The sequence below is a fragment of the Meriones unguiculatus genome, chromosome 16 (genome assembly GCF_030254825.1).
Source record: "Meriones unguiculatus strain TT.TT164.6M chromosome 16, Bangor_MerUng_6.1, whole genome shotgun sequence".
NCBI lineage: Eukaryota > Metazoa > Chordata > Mammalia > Rodentia > Muridae > Meriones > Meriones unguiculatus.
In genome coordinates this window covers 58305885-58322235 of record NC_083363.1, presented here as the reverse complement: position 1 = coordinate 58322235, position 16351 = coordinate 58305885, and the positions used below count along the sequence as shown (strand labels likewise).

Here is a 16351-nt window from a genome sequence, read left to right as displayed (position 1 = left end):
CCCAGCGAAGGTGGGCAGCCGAGCATGGCATAGCCCCTGAGTGTGGCTGAAAGTAACGTAGATGGCCTGAGCAGAGGCCGGAGTGCCTTTCTTTGAGGGAGGGTGGGGTGTGTGACAAAGTTGTGGGTTATCCACTTCTGTTCCACCTGTTAAGCTCCTAAGAACCAGCGAGGCACCCCTTGGGGGCCTTGGAGGCTCTAAAGGAATGCATCTGCTGAATGGAACTGCCTTCCAGCATAGCGTGGAGGACTAGAAAAGTGACGGTGGGTGACGGGGGACAGCTCACGTGCCAAAGATGGGATCCAGAGTATTGGGATAGTACAAGTCCCGGCTGCCAAGTTTCGTCTGCCCCAGTTTCAGGATCACGTAAGGGTCACACTGGGTAGAAAGGAAGAGGGGAGTTGGTCAAAGTTAGGGAGGGTGTGCCTGTAGGGGTGGTTGTGTGGGTGTAAACAGCCGGAGGTGACTTGGGTTTGGGGTGGGGCCACTGGTGACACACGGGATTACATTCTTACCAGGCCATTGTAGTCCTGTGACTGCAGGTTGATGGCTCGGATCAGGTACACCCGTACCATGCAAGTCTGAGGGAAATCCTCAGTCTCGGGCCAACATGAGAACTGTCGTGGGGGTTTAGGGGCCTCTGGGTTCTCAGGAAAGGGGTAGATTCGGAAGAGGCCCTAAGAGCAAGACAGCATTTGTAGCCCAATCCAGCTGTGCTAGCCTAACTTTGTGAGGTGTCCCCCACCCCCGTCACCACCTGAGTACAGTGTTGGGTGGGGTGGGGGCTGAGGGTGAGCAGCAGGAGTCTTCAGGCAGGGACCACTGAGTTTAAAGGAGCCTTGGACAAAGGCACTTGAAGCTATTTGATGTCCCCAGACTATGCACAGCTATCCCCTCAGGTCTGATCGTGTCGGAGGCTTGTGTCTTTGGGAGACCAGCGTGAGCCAGAGCTGGGAGTCTGAAAGTCTTGCCTCCCAAAGTCCCTGGCTGCATGGACCAATCTGTGTCACTCTACTTGTGGAGCTGTTTCTCCGGTCCTTGCTCACCTTCCTGAGGGATGTGCAGGGCCAGGGCTTTTATTAGAGACTATGGGGACAGATGGGCTACAGAGAGACGGGTAGCCAAGCTGTCATAGACACACCTTGAATTCCCCTACCACAGGACTGTCCACTTTGGGCTTCTCCTGGTAAAGTTTGAAAGTCTGGCAGAAGTCCTGCAGGCCCTGGAAGGCTGGAACTGCCTCCAGCTCACAGTCATACACCTGCAGGGGTGTGGGCTGGTAAGGGACTGTTTGGGGAATCAAGATATGAAGGGACCGCGAGCCCCCAAGCCTTGCTCTAAGTGTTGGCCCCACTGTCTGCTTCAGCTAAAGCAGCTGGTAGAGGGGTTCTTGGTACCCTGCCAAAGAACCCTCCAAACCTGTAGGGTGTGGTGGCTTTGGTACTTGTACTTCGGGGAGTTGTCCTCGTTCGTGGCCCACAATAGCTTGCTCCACCAGTCCACATCGTGGTCATAGTCATCCTGACAGAGAAGAGGCCCTTGCTGGTGCTCTGGCAGGACTCCAGCCCACCTCCCTCCCTGAGCTGACTGGGGTTGTCCCTTGTTCCCTGGTCTGCATCTGCTTTACCTCGTCTTTGCTGGGACTGTACCAGAACTTCTTGTAGAGTGAGTCCAGGAACTGAAAAGTGAGGAAGGTTAGAGGAGGGGAATGGAAAAGGCAGGCTGAGGTGGGAGCCCAGCCTCGCTCTCCTGTCCCCTTGTACTTTACACAGGCCTTACAGCATAGGAGAGGGTGAAGGAGAGGAACCATGCTTTCTGGTGTTTCTTGCCCATCTACATAGACAGGACTCAAACGTGCTCAGAGATGCAGAACTCTACACTCCATCTGAACCTCTGGAGGCAGAATCTTTTGGGGTTTTACGAGTCTCACAATGTACCTAATTGTGATCCTCCTGCCTCAGCTTCTTCAGTGCTGGGACTACAGGCCTAACCACTATGCCCCAGCAAAGTCAACCTTCCCTCCATATCTTGTGCTAGGTTTGGAACTCCCAGTCTGTGCGTGCTAGGCAAACAATCTGTTACTCAAGGTACATCCCTAGCCCTTGGTTGTTTTTTGTTTGTTTGTTTGTGTTTTTTTTTTTTTTTTTTTTTTTGAGACAGTATCTTGCTTACATAGCTCAGGCCATCTCAGACCCAAGAACTTCCTGTTGCATCTTTCTGAGTGCTGGGATTACAGGCATGTACCACTCTGTCTGGCAGCACCTGCTTTTGATGAAGGCATTTAGGAGCTGCTATGCCTTAAAATTGGTGCTGTTGCCCTAGAGCTGTATTCATGGTGCATTAGGGGTAAAGGGACTTGGGATAAAATCTTAATGACTGGCAGCTCTAGTGGGATCCTTCGGGGGCCAGGGTCTCAGTAAAGAGGTCTCAGTCCACACGGTGCTTGCTTTGGGTCAGTTTTCTTGTTGCTGTGATTAGACACCTGACAAGAAGCAACTTATGGGAAGAAGTTGCTTACTGGCTCCCAATTCAGGACATCACGGTGAGGAAGAGATGTGGGCAGGTGTCGGAGACATCTGGTCACGTTGCACACGGATTTGGGAAACAGTGATGAATGCCAGTGTTAGGCTAGCTCTCTGCTGTTTTGTATAGTAACCCAACCACGAGATGGTGCAGCTCGAATTCAGAGGGGTCCTCCCACCTCAGTTATTCTCATCTAGACCATCCCTCATAGACACCTGGCTTGTCTCCTGGGTGATTTTAAGATCTTGTCAAGGTGACATTCAGGGTTAACCATCACAGTTTTGCAAGCATGATCATCTGAAGTTCTAGAACCAATGTAAAAAATACCCAGCATGACAGTATATGTTTGCAGTCCTGGTAGGCTGTCTAGCCTAACCTAGTTAGCAATTTCTAGGCCAGTGGGAGACCCGAACTCAGAAAGCAAGGTGGAGTTATGTCTGGCCTCCACTGATGTATGCACACATCCCCTGACATTTTCCCCACACAGAAATGAATAAACTAATAAGTAAAAGCTAAGGTGATCTGGGTGAATGCCTGTAATCCCAGCACCTGGGAGGAAGAAGAGGCCAGGGCATAGGGAGGTCGAAGTTGTCCTCAACTACATAGCAAGTTCAATACCAATCGTAGATACATGAGACTGTCTCAGAACTGGGCCTTAGGTCCAAAACAGGAAACCTCAGGTGGTTCTCACATGCAGAATTGCCTGAGGACCAAGCCTATAGCCTTCTCCTGTATGGTTAAGCCTCCTCACAGGCCTGGCTTTATAGACACCCCTCTACATGTGAATGGTATGGGAGAAGGTAGCCTGTGGCCCTTACTCACAGTATTCAGCTTCTTCACAGACAGAGCTGTGGAGAGAACACAGTTACAAGCCTCAGGAAGAGAGAAGCCAAGAAAGGGGTGCCAACCCCACAAAAAAGCCAAGGTCCCACCCTACTCCTAATGAGGGTGTTGTGGAGAGAGCAAGAGACAAGGCCAGGGGGAGAGAGTCATACTTGGCAGCCTCACGGGTATGTAGTCCAGAGCCCAGGGGTCACAGAAGTAGGGCTGGAGGAAGTCAATGTTGGCCTGACCGACCACGACCTGCTGGCCAAAGACCTGGTTGTCCACCACTTTTACCACCAGGGGCTGTGCATGGGTCTCCTCCATAGGCATGAACTACAAGCCCAAAGAGAGGGGACCGTGAGGCCCCTCAGGAGAGAAGACTGTCCAGCCCCATCCCACAGCCTCTTACCACTGTGAGGAAGAAGGTGGACGAAGGGAAGTTGGGGTTCTCCTGGAAGTTGCTGATGGGTTCTGTCTTCAGGGACTCTTCCCCACATTCCACCAGGAGCTGGGGATAACGCACCTTCTTCATGTTGCGAAGGCCCCAGGCCATAATCTGTCAGAACCGGGAGGGAAAGCAGGGCAAGGGGCGGAGAGCACCGCTTAGTCAGGGCGGGGACAAAGTGGCCAGGAAGTGATGTGCAGGAAGAAGCATGGCAGGGTTAGGAACGAGGCAGTGCCGGAGCCAGCGTCTGAGGCTCCTCCAGGTCTCCTGCCCTGTGATGGGGCCGGCTGCTCTCTCCATGAAGAAGGTGGCCTCTGACCAGCAGCTGAGTCTGTCACTCGCCCCCCACTGACCTCCTTAAGTGGCACACCTGCTCACTGTTGGCTTACTGTCTCCAGATGGTCCTCAGTAAGTTCCTGAGGCTGGCTGCCTCTAGAGCCCCCAGAAACAGGCAGTGCCCAGATTCTTCAGAGTCCCTATAACATCTAGCTTATTGCTGACTTGTGTCTCAGACAGCTCCATGACCAACCAGTGACCTGGTACCCTGTAATTTCTCTCTAAACTGACAAAGCAATGTCCATACCCTTCATGAGACCCTCCTTGGCAGCTGAGTGGGGACCAATGACATTGGAGTCTTAAGGAGTCACTAGTTCCTGGACAACTTGATTATTATCTGCCAAATCCTGAATAGCCACTGTGCAGGCCTCCATTTGGCCTCAAAGCAGGGATGGGCTTAAATCATGCTTCTGTCCTCAGGCTCCAGCCAGGGTGGCTACAGTAGGTTGTCCCTGAGCCTCGATTTCTTCCTCAGGAAGTCAGTACCCTATGTACAGGCATCAGCAGCACAAGATAGTTCAGGTCTGCTGCCCCCCTGCCTGACTGGCTGTATTGCCTAAGCCTCTGCTCTCATTTTTCTTCTGAGAATATATTCTTAGGATTCAGGCTTTGTACCAGGTGGTCAGAAAAGTCTCACCAAGAGCTCCAGGGTGCCCAAGGCTGCTCTGGGGAAGGCTTATCTGTTGGGGGTTGGTCTAGTGCTCTGTGTACTGAGTTCTGGGCCCTGAGATCTAGTTGCAGTCTGGACATGGACATTGTCACCTGTAAACTTTGCTGCCCAATTATTTCTGATTGGTTAGTAAAGAAGCTGACAACCAGTTACTAGCCAGAGGCAATAGACAGGCCTTGAGGTCTCAGGTAGGGACCACGAGGGGAAAAGGAAGAGGAGAAGAGAGAAGATGTAGAGAAAGGGATTGGCCTGATGGAGCAGAGACAGCACAGGCAGGACCAATGTGGCAAGTAACTTGTATGGCTGCAAAGTAGCCGGACTAGCTTAGAGGATTAGACGAGATCCTACCTGCCCAGTTATTGAACCTAAAGCTTATTAATAATTCTAATGAGTTTCCATGTCATTTATTTGAGAGCTAGAGTGGGTGACTAGAAAAGGGCCCCCAAATGATAACGTATCATTTCACGTGTCCCTGCCTACCTCCCCATCTGCACACACCTCAATGGCCATCATTTTCACGATAGGCCTGATGTTCTTGGGAAGCATGTAAACCCCATTCCTACAGGGAACACTTAGGATTGGCAGGTGGTGGTCTTTCAGCTTCTGGAGGGCAGAGGAGGAAAATCGAGGAGCATGAGGCTGTAGTAGCAACACACCCCTTAGTGGGCTCTGCTAAAGAAGCCCCAGGCCTACAGGTTGGAGTTGGAGGGGACTTAAGAGGGAGGTTGGCCAGGCTGACAGCACTGAATCCGTCCTGAGGCTCAGACCTTTCCAGAGGGGAGGGTGGGTCCTGGTGTTTGTGGAAACCTGGAGGTGGAGGCAGGGCCGAGGGCATGAGAGCTTAGTTCTTCCCATCTGTACCTGTGTCTCTAGGATCAGCTCACAGGACGCCAAGACCTCGCCCTCTTCCTCTCCCAACTCTTTGACAAGGGGGTGCCACCTCAGAGGGGCCAAGGCCCAGCCTCGGAGGTTCAGCCAGACCACTGGAGGCCACATGCTCCGCCCCCACAAGATCTCCTTTCCCTAGAGGAGAAGGGAGTTCATAGACCGTGCAGGCCCAACCAGGCTTCCAGCATGGGGGTGGGCTGCAGTTAGCACATTTACATAGCCTCTGAACAACGGCCTCACTGAATACTTTAACACCTTGTTCTAAAATACACTTCTATCTTGAAGCAAAACTGTGAGGTAGAACTTCCCCCCTCAGACACAGCCTGCCCTACCCTTGAGTCATGCTGCCACAGTTCCAGCACCACAAGTGGAGGGTTCTTTTTGGTATCCTTGGGGTTCTCAAAGAGCAGAAGGTGCTGGAAGATGAGCGTCTGGGCCCACGTCGGAGCTGCGGAGCTTCGCAGGGTCTGGGTGCACAGGCTGTGGTTCAGGAATACCACTCGGATAAAAGGCTCTAGAGCAAGAAGTGAGGGCAGGGCGTCACAGCTCCAAACTGCCAAGGGAGGTTCCCCTCCCCTCTGAAGTGACAACCAGTAGACCTGAGGAGACTCAGGACAGACAGCCACTGTGGCTGCTAACCCTTCTGCAGGAGCTGCAGATCAACTGTGCATACACCACAAGGCCACGGGAACCTTCCCTTCCATCCACGTAGATGCCACACTCACTGTGAATGCCACGCCCACTGTGGTTACACCTTGGCTTTCACAGGGATGGAAGGGTGCTGGGGATAAGGTTTCCTTTTACTGACTGTGCACAGAATCAGCGCGTGTCCTTTAATATGGCTGGTGATGCTCAAGGGACACATCTCAGAAAGCATCCCAGTTTTCTGCCACCCATTATTTGTCTTCTACAAACAGTGCCATTAACAGGACAGGGTGGGAATACTCAGCTCATCTCCTGAATGGTTCTATGGCTCTTCCTCACAAGGGGCCTCTTTCCTGTCTACAAAGACTCAAGTGGTGTGGTTCCCCAGCATGTCACAGCACTCTCTTCTTAAATTTTTTATTTTGTGTGCACTTGTGTTTTGCCTGCATATATGTCTGTGCGAAGGTGTTGGATCCCCCAGAACTGGATTTACAGACAGTTGTGAGCTGCCAAGTCAGTGCCGGGAATTGAACCCAGGTCCTCTAGGAAGAACAGCCAGCGTTCTTAACCACTGAACTACCTCTTCAGCCCAGTCTGTCACTCTTTCAAGTCTCACCCTCTCTTCCAGTCCTCTGTTTTGCAAGCTTCTCTCTCTTCTAGACCTTTAGTGTGATCCCAGCTAAGTGACTGAGTTCCTCAGCATCCCCTCCAAATTTCACAGCATTAGGGTCATGTCTCAAGAGCACCCTGGATTTGGAGACTTTGAGGAGTACCCCCCCACACACACACATACTGCCCATTGCAGCCATAAACTTTGTGCTGACTAGTTTTACGTCAACTTGATACAAGCTGGAATCAATGGAGAGGAGAGTTAGAAAACATCTCTATAAGATCCAGGTGGAGGCAAGCAAGCATGTAGGGCATTTTCTTAATTATCAATCGATGTGGGAGGGCCCAGTCCATTGTGGTTGGTGTGGCTGGGTTGGTGGTCCTGATTTCTATAAGAAAGCGGCCAAGCAAGTCGTGAGGAGGAAGCCAGTTAGCAGCACCCCTCCATGGCCTCTGGTCCTGCCTTCACTACTTTAGATGATGAACTCTTATAGGAAAGTGTGAGAGAAATAAACCCTTTGCTTTCCAAGTTGCTTTTGGTCATGGCATTTCACCACAGCCATAGCAACAAGCTTCTTGGGATTTGCATCTTTGTTACATATTCATCGTGGACTTATGTGCTGAGCCTTGGGGGACAGGAGACCCTGCTGAACAACAAGGAACACGCCTACCCTGAAAGGTCAGGATCTGGTTGTACAGCAGATTCCGGGCCTGGTAGATATAGCAGAAGAGCTGGTAGTAGCGAGGCTCTGGGTAAAGAGAAGCCTCATTCAGCACCGGTCCCCAAGGCCCTCACAGGCTCCTCCCTGCTCCGCCACCCCCACCTCAGGCGCCAGCCTCTGGGGCCCCTCAGTAGACTCCCAGGCCTGGCTCACTCACTGTTGAAGACGCAGTAGATGAAAGGCATGGTGGGAATCCGGGGGTCCTCGGGGGTGTGCCTCCAGAAGGTCTTCCATGACAACGTCCTCTCCAATTCCCTCACAGGTTGGTTTTCTAGCTCCACTGCCTGTGCCCGGAAAGGCCCTCTTAAGGTCCTCCCCGACTCCTCCCTCCGGGGGCCCAGCCACCCTCTACCCCTCTGCCAAACTTGAGGATTTGGGGCCAGCCAGCAGGAGTCAGGGATGTGTGTTCCCCATCCTGTGGTAGGTGGAGCAAGTGTCACCCAACCCACAGAGGCCTTACCAAGGATCCCTCCAGGAGGAATATGGGAGCCACACCCTTGACCTTGTTGGGTGCCAGCCGCCGGTGCCAGCAGCGGCGACGGAACCGGCTTGTGGGCTGAGGGTCCAGATGGAACTTGGAGTCAAAGGTGCCGTACTCCCAGCCCTCCTTTCGCTCCTCAGAGAGGTCTTGCTGCAGGGAGGAATGCAGGGACTCAGAGTCGTGTTCCTGTCCCGTGTCCCAGTCGGGTCCCTTCCTCCTCCTCACCGTCTGCAGAAAGGAGATGGCCTCCAGCTCCTGGCTCAGCTTCTGGTGATTCCGGAAGCGCACACGCACCCAGCGTCGCCGGCGGCAGGAGTGGTAGGTCTTTTCCACCGAGTTCCAGATCTGGGGCATGCCGGAGGGTGGGATCCCCACTCCATACTCCCAGCCTGCAGGGGCAGCACCGTGACCTCTGGGTCCACTTGAACCTGCATGCTTGGGGGGCTTTGACATGCCTGAGAAGAGGGCCCTAGAGAGACAGGTTCTGGGGATAGAGGGAGCCTCATGTCCAGGAAGACACTCACAAATGGTGTAATTTGGACTACTAGGAACCAACTGCAGCAACTGCTTGTTTCTATAGCCCAGGCTTCAAGACTTCTAACCCACTGCTCCTTCCCTGGAGTAAACTGAGGTAAACCGAGGGTAAACTGAGGCTCTACAACCAAATCCATGTTCACTGACATCCCTCCACCAGGTCTGTGCTGGGTCAGGCCTGGGGAGGTGCCCGCTGCATCTCAACTCTAGGGAGTAGAGGCCCTACTCCCTGGAAGCTGGGAACTCCAGTATTTCAGAGCCATCTGGCCTGAGAGCTTGGCTGCTCGGAGGCTCCCAGAAGAACCAGACTTGACTTCATGCCTGATGGACCAAAGACTGACCCTCGCTGTCCACTGCGTGGTTAAGCTCTACTATCCAGCTCTTCTTAAAGTGCCAGCCTTGGGGACACTTCACATCCTCCAGGGCTTCTACAGGCTGTCCGTTCTGTAGGGATGGGGAGGGGGCGGGAAGGCCATGGGAGGGAAATGAAAACTTGTCTTTGCTCCTTTTTCACACACCCCCCAATCTTTGACCCTCCAGCCACCCCCTCAGCTAGAAAATATTGCTCCTTCTGCTGCCACCACAGCTCTTTTCTTTAGAGGTGAACAGCCTGCTCCTTGTGGCACTGGACAGGCTAGACTTGTATGATTCTACTCACTTAATTTACTCCATTAAATGAAACAAAATTCAAAGACTATCACAGTACCATACTTTCTAGGCTCAACAGTGATAGGGAAGAAAGACTATTTATGTCATGATAAAGTGTGTGTATGTGTGTGTGTGTGTGTGTGTTGCATACACATGCTCATGCTGGTTATCTCCTCACTCAGGAACCCATCCATCTTTTTTTTTTTTTTTGAGACAATATCTTTTGTTTGTTTGTTTTGTGTTTTGAGATAGGTTTCTCTGTGTAGCCTTGGCTGTCCTGGACCAGGCTGGCCTCGAACTCACAGAGATCCACCTGCCTCTGCCTCCCTAGGTGCTGGGATTGATTACAGGCATGTGACACCACACCACACAAGATGGTATATCTTACTGGGATCTGGGTGCTGGCCTGTTAAGCTAGGCTATCTGTCCAGCAAGCACTAGGGGACCACCTCCTTTGCCTTTCTGCTGCTGGGATGGTAAGTACATACCACCACACCTGACTTTTTATGTGGGTAATGGGGATAGAACTCAGGTTCAAACTCCAAGCCCTGGGTTCAAGTGACCCTTCTGCTCCTTCGCCCAAGGCAGCTGGCCTACAGGCAGGCACCGCAGTGTCCAGGTCTTTCTGACATCCTATTTAAGGTATCTACAGCTTGCTACCCTTGAGGACAACCCCTTCATCAGTGCTAAAAGAGGGCACCACAGGGCTGAAATGCTTATCTGGGGGTCCCACAGCTTGAATGGAACAGAGCTCAGACATAGCTCATACTACCTGGCCACCCCAGCTTCTGATTCTCCCCCTCTGTCCTTGCCTCTCCCTGCCCGCCTCCCAGACCATGGCAGGATGCTTACCACGTCTGTGTTGGGGATAACTGCAGGCTCCCAGGACCCCAAGGCGCTGCGGCTCTGGTTCTCATACACCTCTTCCAGCACCTGACTCTTGTTGATGTCTATGTCCAGGAGGAGTCTAGGCAGCAGTGATACCCCAAGTTCCCAGAGCCGTCTGAACTCCAGGAGCCACCCTCTGCTGGCTAAACACCCCACCTCCCTTGAGCAAGGCAGAGCCTGGCATGCAGACAGGGTATTGGGCCGCTGGTCTTGTGTATTCCCACTCACAGGGACTAGCTCAGTGGCTTTGGGGCCACCTCTTTAAGTTCCCTTCCAGGGGAGAGGGAGTCACAGAGTAGGACATGCCAGGAGCCAGGTCAGGGTTTGCACCATCCTTACCTCCTCTGAGGCTCCACCATCCAGTCGCCCTGCCAATGCCATCCCCGGGGAGCCTTGAAATCTGTCTTGGGGACAGCCTTGTGTCCCATGACATCTGAGAAGTTGGGGCAGTGGTACAGTCCCTGCTGTCCCCACTGGTTTTTGTACTTGGCCTGATTCTCATACTGGGGGAGGGGAGTCGCAGTCAGTGCCTGCACCTCCTTCACCCACCACCTGGTCCTGGTGATGTTCAGACCCCTGTTCCCCAGCTTCTACAGATGCGGTAGCCAGGCAAGGCAGGGCCATCTCTCTATGTACCTATCAGAGTGAAGCTCAGCAGCCAACACTACCTGGCGTTGCCTAGCCAGAAGAGGGGTGGGGTGAGGCCCGGCTAAAGCCTGAATCTCCAGTGTGGCCTGCCTACTCCTGGGTCACCGCAGACCTGAGAAATCCGGTCCTGGGGCACAATTACCCTTTCGTGCTACCCCTGGGTCTTTTCTGCTACAACACCCCCTCCATCTCTACCTCTGCCTTATGCAGAGCTGGCTAGGCCCAGCTGTCCCTTGACAACCCCAGGGGGATGGTTCCAGAATGTCCCTGAGTACCACGATCCATGCTCTAGTCCCTCACACTTCAAAATGGCCTAGCACCTGTGTGTAACGTATACCTTAACTCATCTATACGTGGCGTAAGGCCCAATCCAATGGCAGTGCTGTGTCAGCAGTTGTTCTAGAGGATTGGTAAGGTCACAGTGACACCAGGTGTGCACATGTTTGGTATAGATGCAGCCGTCACGGACTTAACTGCATTTTCAAGACACAGCTGGTTCTGCACATGACTGTAGACACTGTTGACAAGGGGGACCTACTGTGTTATAGTAGCCGCATGTGCACCCTAAAAACATAACACTGTTTTAACGCCCAGGCCAGTTTAGAACTCTCAGCAATTCTCCTGCTTAAGCCTCCCAAGTGCTGAGATTCCATGCACATGCCAATCAACTCCACAAACATTATAATTCCATAACTTAAAAGGCCTGTGCTGTGGAATTCTGTCTTCCAGACAAGACACAGCTGCTGTTGTCCTAACATCAGATCAGCTATGACTATTCATAGGAGACTAAGGAAGATGGTTCCACCCGCTCCTGTTTGGCCTACATGAGAGGCTTACGAGGCTCATGGGCTCCTCTACTCCCCGCTGTGTATCAGCAGTTAACGCTTGCTGGGAGGAAGCTTCTTCAGCACTGTAGCTGCCCCTACATTGATTGTGCTTCTGGAAGTAACCCTAGTTAAACCTGTTGGCTCACCAAGCTGGACCTAGACGGAACTGTTTCCCTGCTCTGTCATCGGTCACCTATCTGAGGTCTGTAGTCCATGTGAGCACATCTGAGGTTAGCATATGTGAGCGGGGACACATTTGTTCACATCTCCCCAGAAAAGGTCACTAAGAGCCTGACACTCAAACCTTTCTTCCCTGCTGCTGGCAGAGCTATTTTCCTGGGCCAGCCCTCCTCCAAAGTGCAAAGGGCACCCCTTCCCCTCTGCAGAGCCATCTGCCCAGCTGTTCCCCTGAATCCTGATGTTCTGTGGGCAGAAGCCTCCACTCTAGTTTGTTTGTTTTTTTTTTTTTTTTTCCATTTCCTGGCTTTTCCCCACCGCCCATGACCTCCAGTCTGGCCTGAAGGTCTGGCAAGGGTCTGCAGGGGTCCCAAGCTGCCTGTTGATACAATCTGGAGCCCTGATATGTTCACATACCTTGAGAAAGCTCTCAATAAACTTCCACCAGGAACAGTGTGGCCAGACACCAGAGGGCCACTCAGACCCCATTTGTTAGTACGTGTGAGTGTTAGCAGGCTAGCATGATCCATGAGTGCTTTCATCACTGCCACCTCTCGGAGCTCTCTCATATTGTCAGATTTGAGTTTGAGCTATTGTCTCTTCACCTTCCCTTGCTGAACTGCATGTCCCACTATCTGGCCTCCTCTTCCCTGCCTTGGCCCTGTCATGCTCCTTCTACCCCACCCTCCCAATGCCATGTGTGTCCACTTACCGTCTCTGCATACACCACCATGTTGCCCTGCTGGAGGAGCTTCAGGTCCTTGCTGTGTGTGACATCGCCAAGCCACATGCAGACCCGGAGGTGGGCTGGGAGTGTATTCTGTCCTTCCCCTTCTGGGTACTGAGCCAGAGGCAGATCAATCCCACGGGGTACCACTCCCCAAAGGGAACAGGGGTGTGGGAGAGGGAGAGGTTGAGGCAGGGCCACGCATTGCAGCATGGGCCACACCCACCCCTTTTGACCAAGGGGGGGCGGGGAGGGTCCTCACATTGTGTGCTGGAGTCAGAGAGTCTACAATAGCACAAAGCTCTGGGCCGAAAGGCGAGTTCTGCCCTGGTGTTCACAGATGGAGACAACAGGCCAAGAGAAAGGAGGAGTGGGGAAGGTGGGCGAGACTGCCTGGGGAGCCGGAGGGAGGTGGTGATGGCAGCTTTGCTGATGCTGGCTACCATTTCCTGTCTATTCCTTCACCCTGTGCCCCGTCGCTTTCTAAGCACCCCAGTCCTCCATAGCCCAGTGAGGTCACCAAGCCCACTGGCCTGAGTAAGACACTCAGGGTTCAGCCAGGCACTGGACAAAGAAAGGACCAAGGTAGAAAGGGCAAGAGCAGGCATGTTTGGGTCTGGGTAGACCTAGTGGCCTGTCTGTTGACAGGTTTGATACAGGTGGCTAGGGCAGGCCAGGCAGGCTGCCTTGCCCTGAGAGGCAGTGGGACCCTCCCATAAGGACCCTCCTCCTCTCCAAGCCAGAAGGGCATTGTTGGGGGTTCGGCCCATCTTACGTTAGAGCTTGTTTCTGATAGGAGGAGCCAGTATCAAATCTTACAGTCACTGAATATTCTGAAAGTCACCCAGTTGGGGTTCACAGGAGTGATGACAAGGTATCAGACCAAGCAGTATGCATGGGAGTGATGGAGGTGGTGAGGGATTTGAGGAGCATTTACCACGGCTGTGGGCTTGGCAGCAGCTCACATGCTGGGAAGTGCAGCCCTAGGCCTTCCTCTGGAGACTGTATGAGCTCCATTCTACTTAATGCAGGGCCGAGGAAGAACACGCGGGCCATGTCCTCAGGAGGTCCCACGGGACTTTCTTGCAACCCCAGGAGTTCTCTCTAGGGATTTGGGAATCCCATCTTCCCCAAAAGACACCCCTCCTTCCCCACCTGTAAGAGGAGGTTCTGAATCTTCCCACAAAACTTGCCAGAGCGCAGGGGTCCTGCCGGGGAGAACAGGACAGTGTGGGCGGGTACCCGAGCATAGGCTACTCGCTGCTGCTTCGTCATTAGCCAGATCATCACTTCTGGAAGGCTCTCCTGGGGCTGCCGAGGCGGGAGCACGTCAGGACTTGTGTGGCCAGCTCCAGGCCTCACCATTCAGCTAGCAAAGCCAGCACCCACCTCAGCAATCACAGCATTGAGACGGCGCAACCAGTCCTCTACTGTGCCCACCATGTTTTCTGGCGTGGCAGCGTTGGCCTTTTGTGCTAGCTGCTGCAGAAGATGGCTTCGAAGCTGCCATTTGTTCTTGTCCAAGTCATTAGCTTTGGGATGATCAGTCATACAAGGCAGAGGTCGCCTGTGGCCAGGACAGGAGAGGAGGGAGGGATGCCTGCTTCCAGCGTTACTGCAGGGCAACGCTCGCCTTCTAACCTGTGGCCTCTACCTGACTCATGGCTGGCCTGACCTGGGAAGGCGTGCTCGTCTCTCTTCTTCAGGAAGCTGGCTTACTGTGGGCCTGACCGGGGCTCCCACCCAGCCCTCTTCCAGCCTTGAGGTCCTGGAGTATGCTATGTTGGTTCCCAAAGACTTGTTGTGGGTAGATGTTTTCCAGGGAAGAGGCTAGCCAAACCATGGTGGTGGAGGTGGGAAGGGGGCAGGGAGAGGCTTCCCAGTGAGCCTGAAACAGGCACACTGGATGTGATGAGCGATGTGAGAGGTGTAGGCTCTTCTAGTCATTGGAGATCTGCCCATGTGGTACAGGCATCAAGTGTGGACATGGAGCAACAAAGCCCGTGCTGGACTGGAGTCCAGGGCTCTTCTGCACGGGCAGGAAAAGCAGCTGTGTGTGGGTTCAGGCTGGAGGAGGAGGAGGTTTGAGTAGTGTTCCTGGGGTAAGGGTCTGTTGCGTGCTACTCAAAGCATCCAGTTTCTCTTTGGAGCCTCACCCGTCTCAGCCTAAGCCAGCCCTGGCCAGGGGACCCTAGCTCCTACCGGCAGTCCTCTGTTAGCTCCTTCAGCAGTTTCTTCCACTGCTGGAGCAGAGCTGGGTCCCTCGGGTTCCGTATGGACTTCAGGGTGTCCAGGTTGGCTTTCTGCTTGTGGAGAGGAAGGGAGAGCAGAGCTGGCCTCAACCTGGGGCTCTCCTGGGATAGGGCTGACAGGCCCCAGAGGCCTTTAAGGAGGAACCTAGTGAGGTCAATTCCAGACTGCTGCACACCCTAGCAAAGCTAGGACACCCTCTCTTCCCCACTTCCTGCACCCAGCAGAGGAAAGGGGTGGCAGGAGATGGAGACACATGGAAGCCATGTGCAGACATGAGAAAGTTGTGACTAGGGGCGCTACATGCACAGATCCTCTGAGAACTATGCTCCTTGACAGGAACCTAAGGTTCTTTGTCGTGTGGTCTTCCCAGCCTCTCTGCTTCCCACGATGCCTCTACAGCCCTAGTTCCTCTCATGGCTTTAAAAAACTGGCACATCACCGTGACGTCACACATATCATCCCCTTTGTGCGCCCATCCCCCGACACTGCCTATGAAACCCCCTAACTGCTCTCTTCTGCCCTCCCCATCCCCATCTCTCCGATCCTCAATCTCTTGGCACCTGCGTTTCCATGGCAACCCTAGCTACATTGCACAGTGACTGCGCATCTCTGACTTGTGCAGCCAATGAGGACGGGTCTGTGTTTACTCTTCGCCAGCCCTGTGCTGTATTAGACACACTTCTCAGTGATGTAGTATAAGAGTGTGCGCTGTGTGGCTGGTTTCCTCGGACTGTGATGTACGTTCCTCCGGCTCCCGTCTACCCCAGCTCCCTCATACACACTCACCAGGCGATCCCGGGTGATGTGGAGGAGGTTGAGGCAGTTCATCCGGAAGCTGACATCCTCCCAGCTGGAGGTCAGAGCCACCACGGGCTTCGTGTTGTACCACGGCACGTAATGGTAGATAGTCCCTGAGACAAAGAGACACAGGATGGAGGGGGTGGGATATCTGAGGGACCATACCCAGAAGGTCCTTATCACTGTATCCTCCTAAAGGATCCTTGAACCATGCCAAGCGGGGGCCCCAGCTGAGCCCAGAGTACTTGATGAACACAGCTGCTTCCTATAGGGTGTATATGATGTTCAGTGTGTCATGTGGCTTCTCAAAGCCCCTGGTTTACAGGAAGGGAAATCAGGTTGGTGCTGGTGTGGGTACTGGGGACTGGAAGAGCAGTAAGAGCCATCTCCCCTACAGGATACTGTTCCGGCAATTCCGGCTGTGTTGGCCTCAAAGGAACAAACCTCAAGTACCCTAAATGTTTAGGCAGCAAACCTGGGAGGCCAGTGCTCAGATTTTGGAAAAGTTGTGCTTCTTCTTGGTAACTTCAGGGCATGAGAATATGACAGACAGCTGTGGACAGGTTAACAGGAGAGCCCACGTCCTCCAACCCCTGAAAGATACACTGAGGTCCTAACCCTTCTGCCTCAATACACCATCTACTCTGGAAACAGGATCACTGGCGATATAACTAATTAAGATGAGGTCATTTGCTGCTGTGGAGCAG

The 16351-nt window shown here is 53.3% G+C and overlaps 1 protein-coding gene across 1 annotated transcript in view; it reads right to left on the bottom strand.

Moving 5' to 3' along the window:
- Fer1l5 (fer-1 like family member 5) overlaps positions 1 to 16351 on the bottom strand; it is a 47645-nt gene that overhangs the window by 5882 nt on the left and 25412 nt on the right. Inside the window, exons 20-42 of the mRNA XM_021631611.2 lie at positions 15633 to 15757; positions 14796 to 14896; positions 13983 to 14160; positions 13749 to 13904; positions 12579 to 12707; positions 10554 to 10717; positions 10179 to 10293; positions 9020 to 9122; positions 8370 to 8533; positions 8124 to 8294; positions 7821 to 7947; positions 7613 to 7690; positions 6020 to 6201; positions 5661 to 5822; positions 5298 to 5402; positions 3758 to 3904; positions 3519 to 3681; positions 3346 to 3371; positions 1628 to 1678; positions 1420 to 1521; positions 1142 to 1261; positions 516 to 677; positions 287 to 378 (exon numbers count right to left, since the gene is read on the bottom strand). Of these exons, the coding sequence (XP_021487286.1) occupies positions 287 to 378; positions 516 to 677; positions 1142 to 1261; positions 1420 to 1521; positions 1628 to 1678; positions 3346 to 3371; positions 3519 to 3681; positions 3758 to 3904; positions 5298 to 5402; positions 5661 to 5822; positions 6020 to 6201; positions 7613 to 7690; positions 7821 to 7947; positions 8124 to 8294; positions 8370 to 8533; positions 9020 to 9122; positions 10179 to 10293; positions 10554 to 10717; positions 12579 to 12707; positions 13749 to 13904; positions 13983 to 14160; positions 14796 to 14896; positions 15633 to 15757 (2923 nt within the window). The remainder of the gene's footprint in view (positions 1 to 286; positions 379 to 515; positions 678 to 1141; positions 1262 to 1419; positions 1522 to 1627; positions 1679 to 3345; positions 3372 to 3518; positions 3682 to 3757; positions 3905 to 5297; positions 5403 to 5660; positions 5823 to 6019; positions 6202 to 7612; positions 7691 to 7820; positions 7948 to 8123; positions 8295 to 8369; positions 8534 to 9019; positions 9123 to 10178; positions 10294 to 10553; positions 10718 to 12578; positions 12708 to 13748; positions 13905 to 13982; positions 14161 to 14795; positions 14897 to 15632; positions 15758 to 16351) is intronic.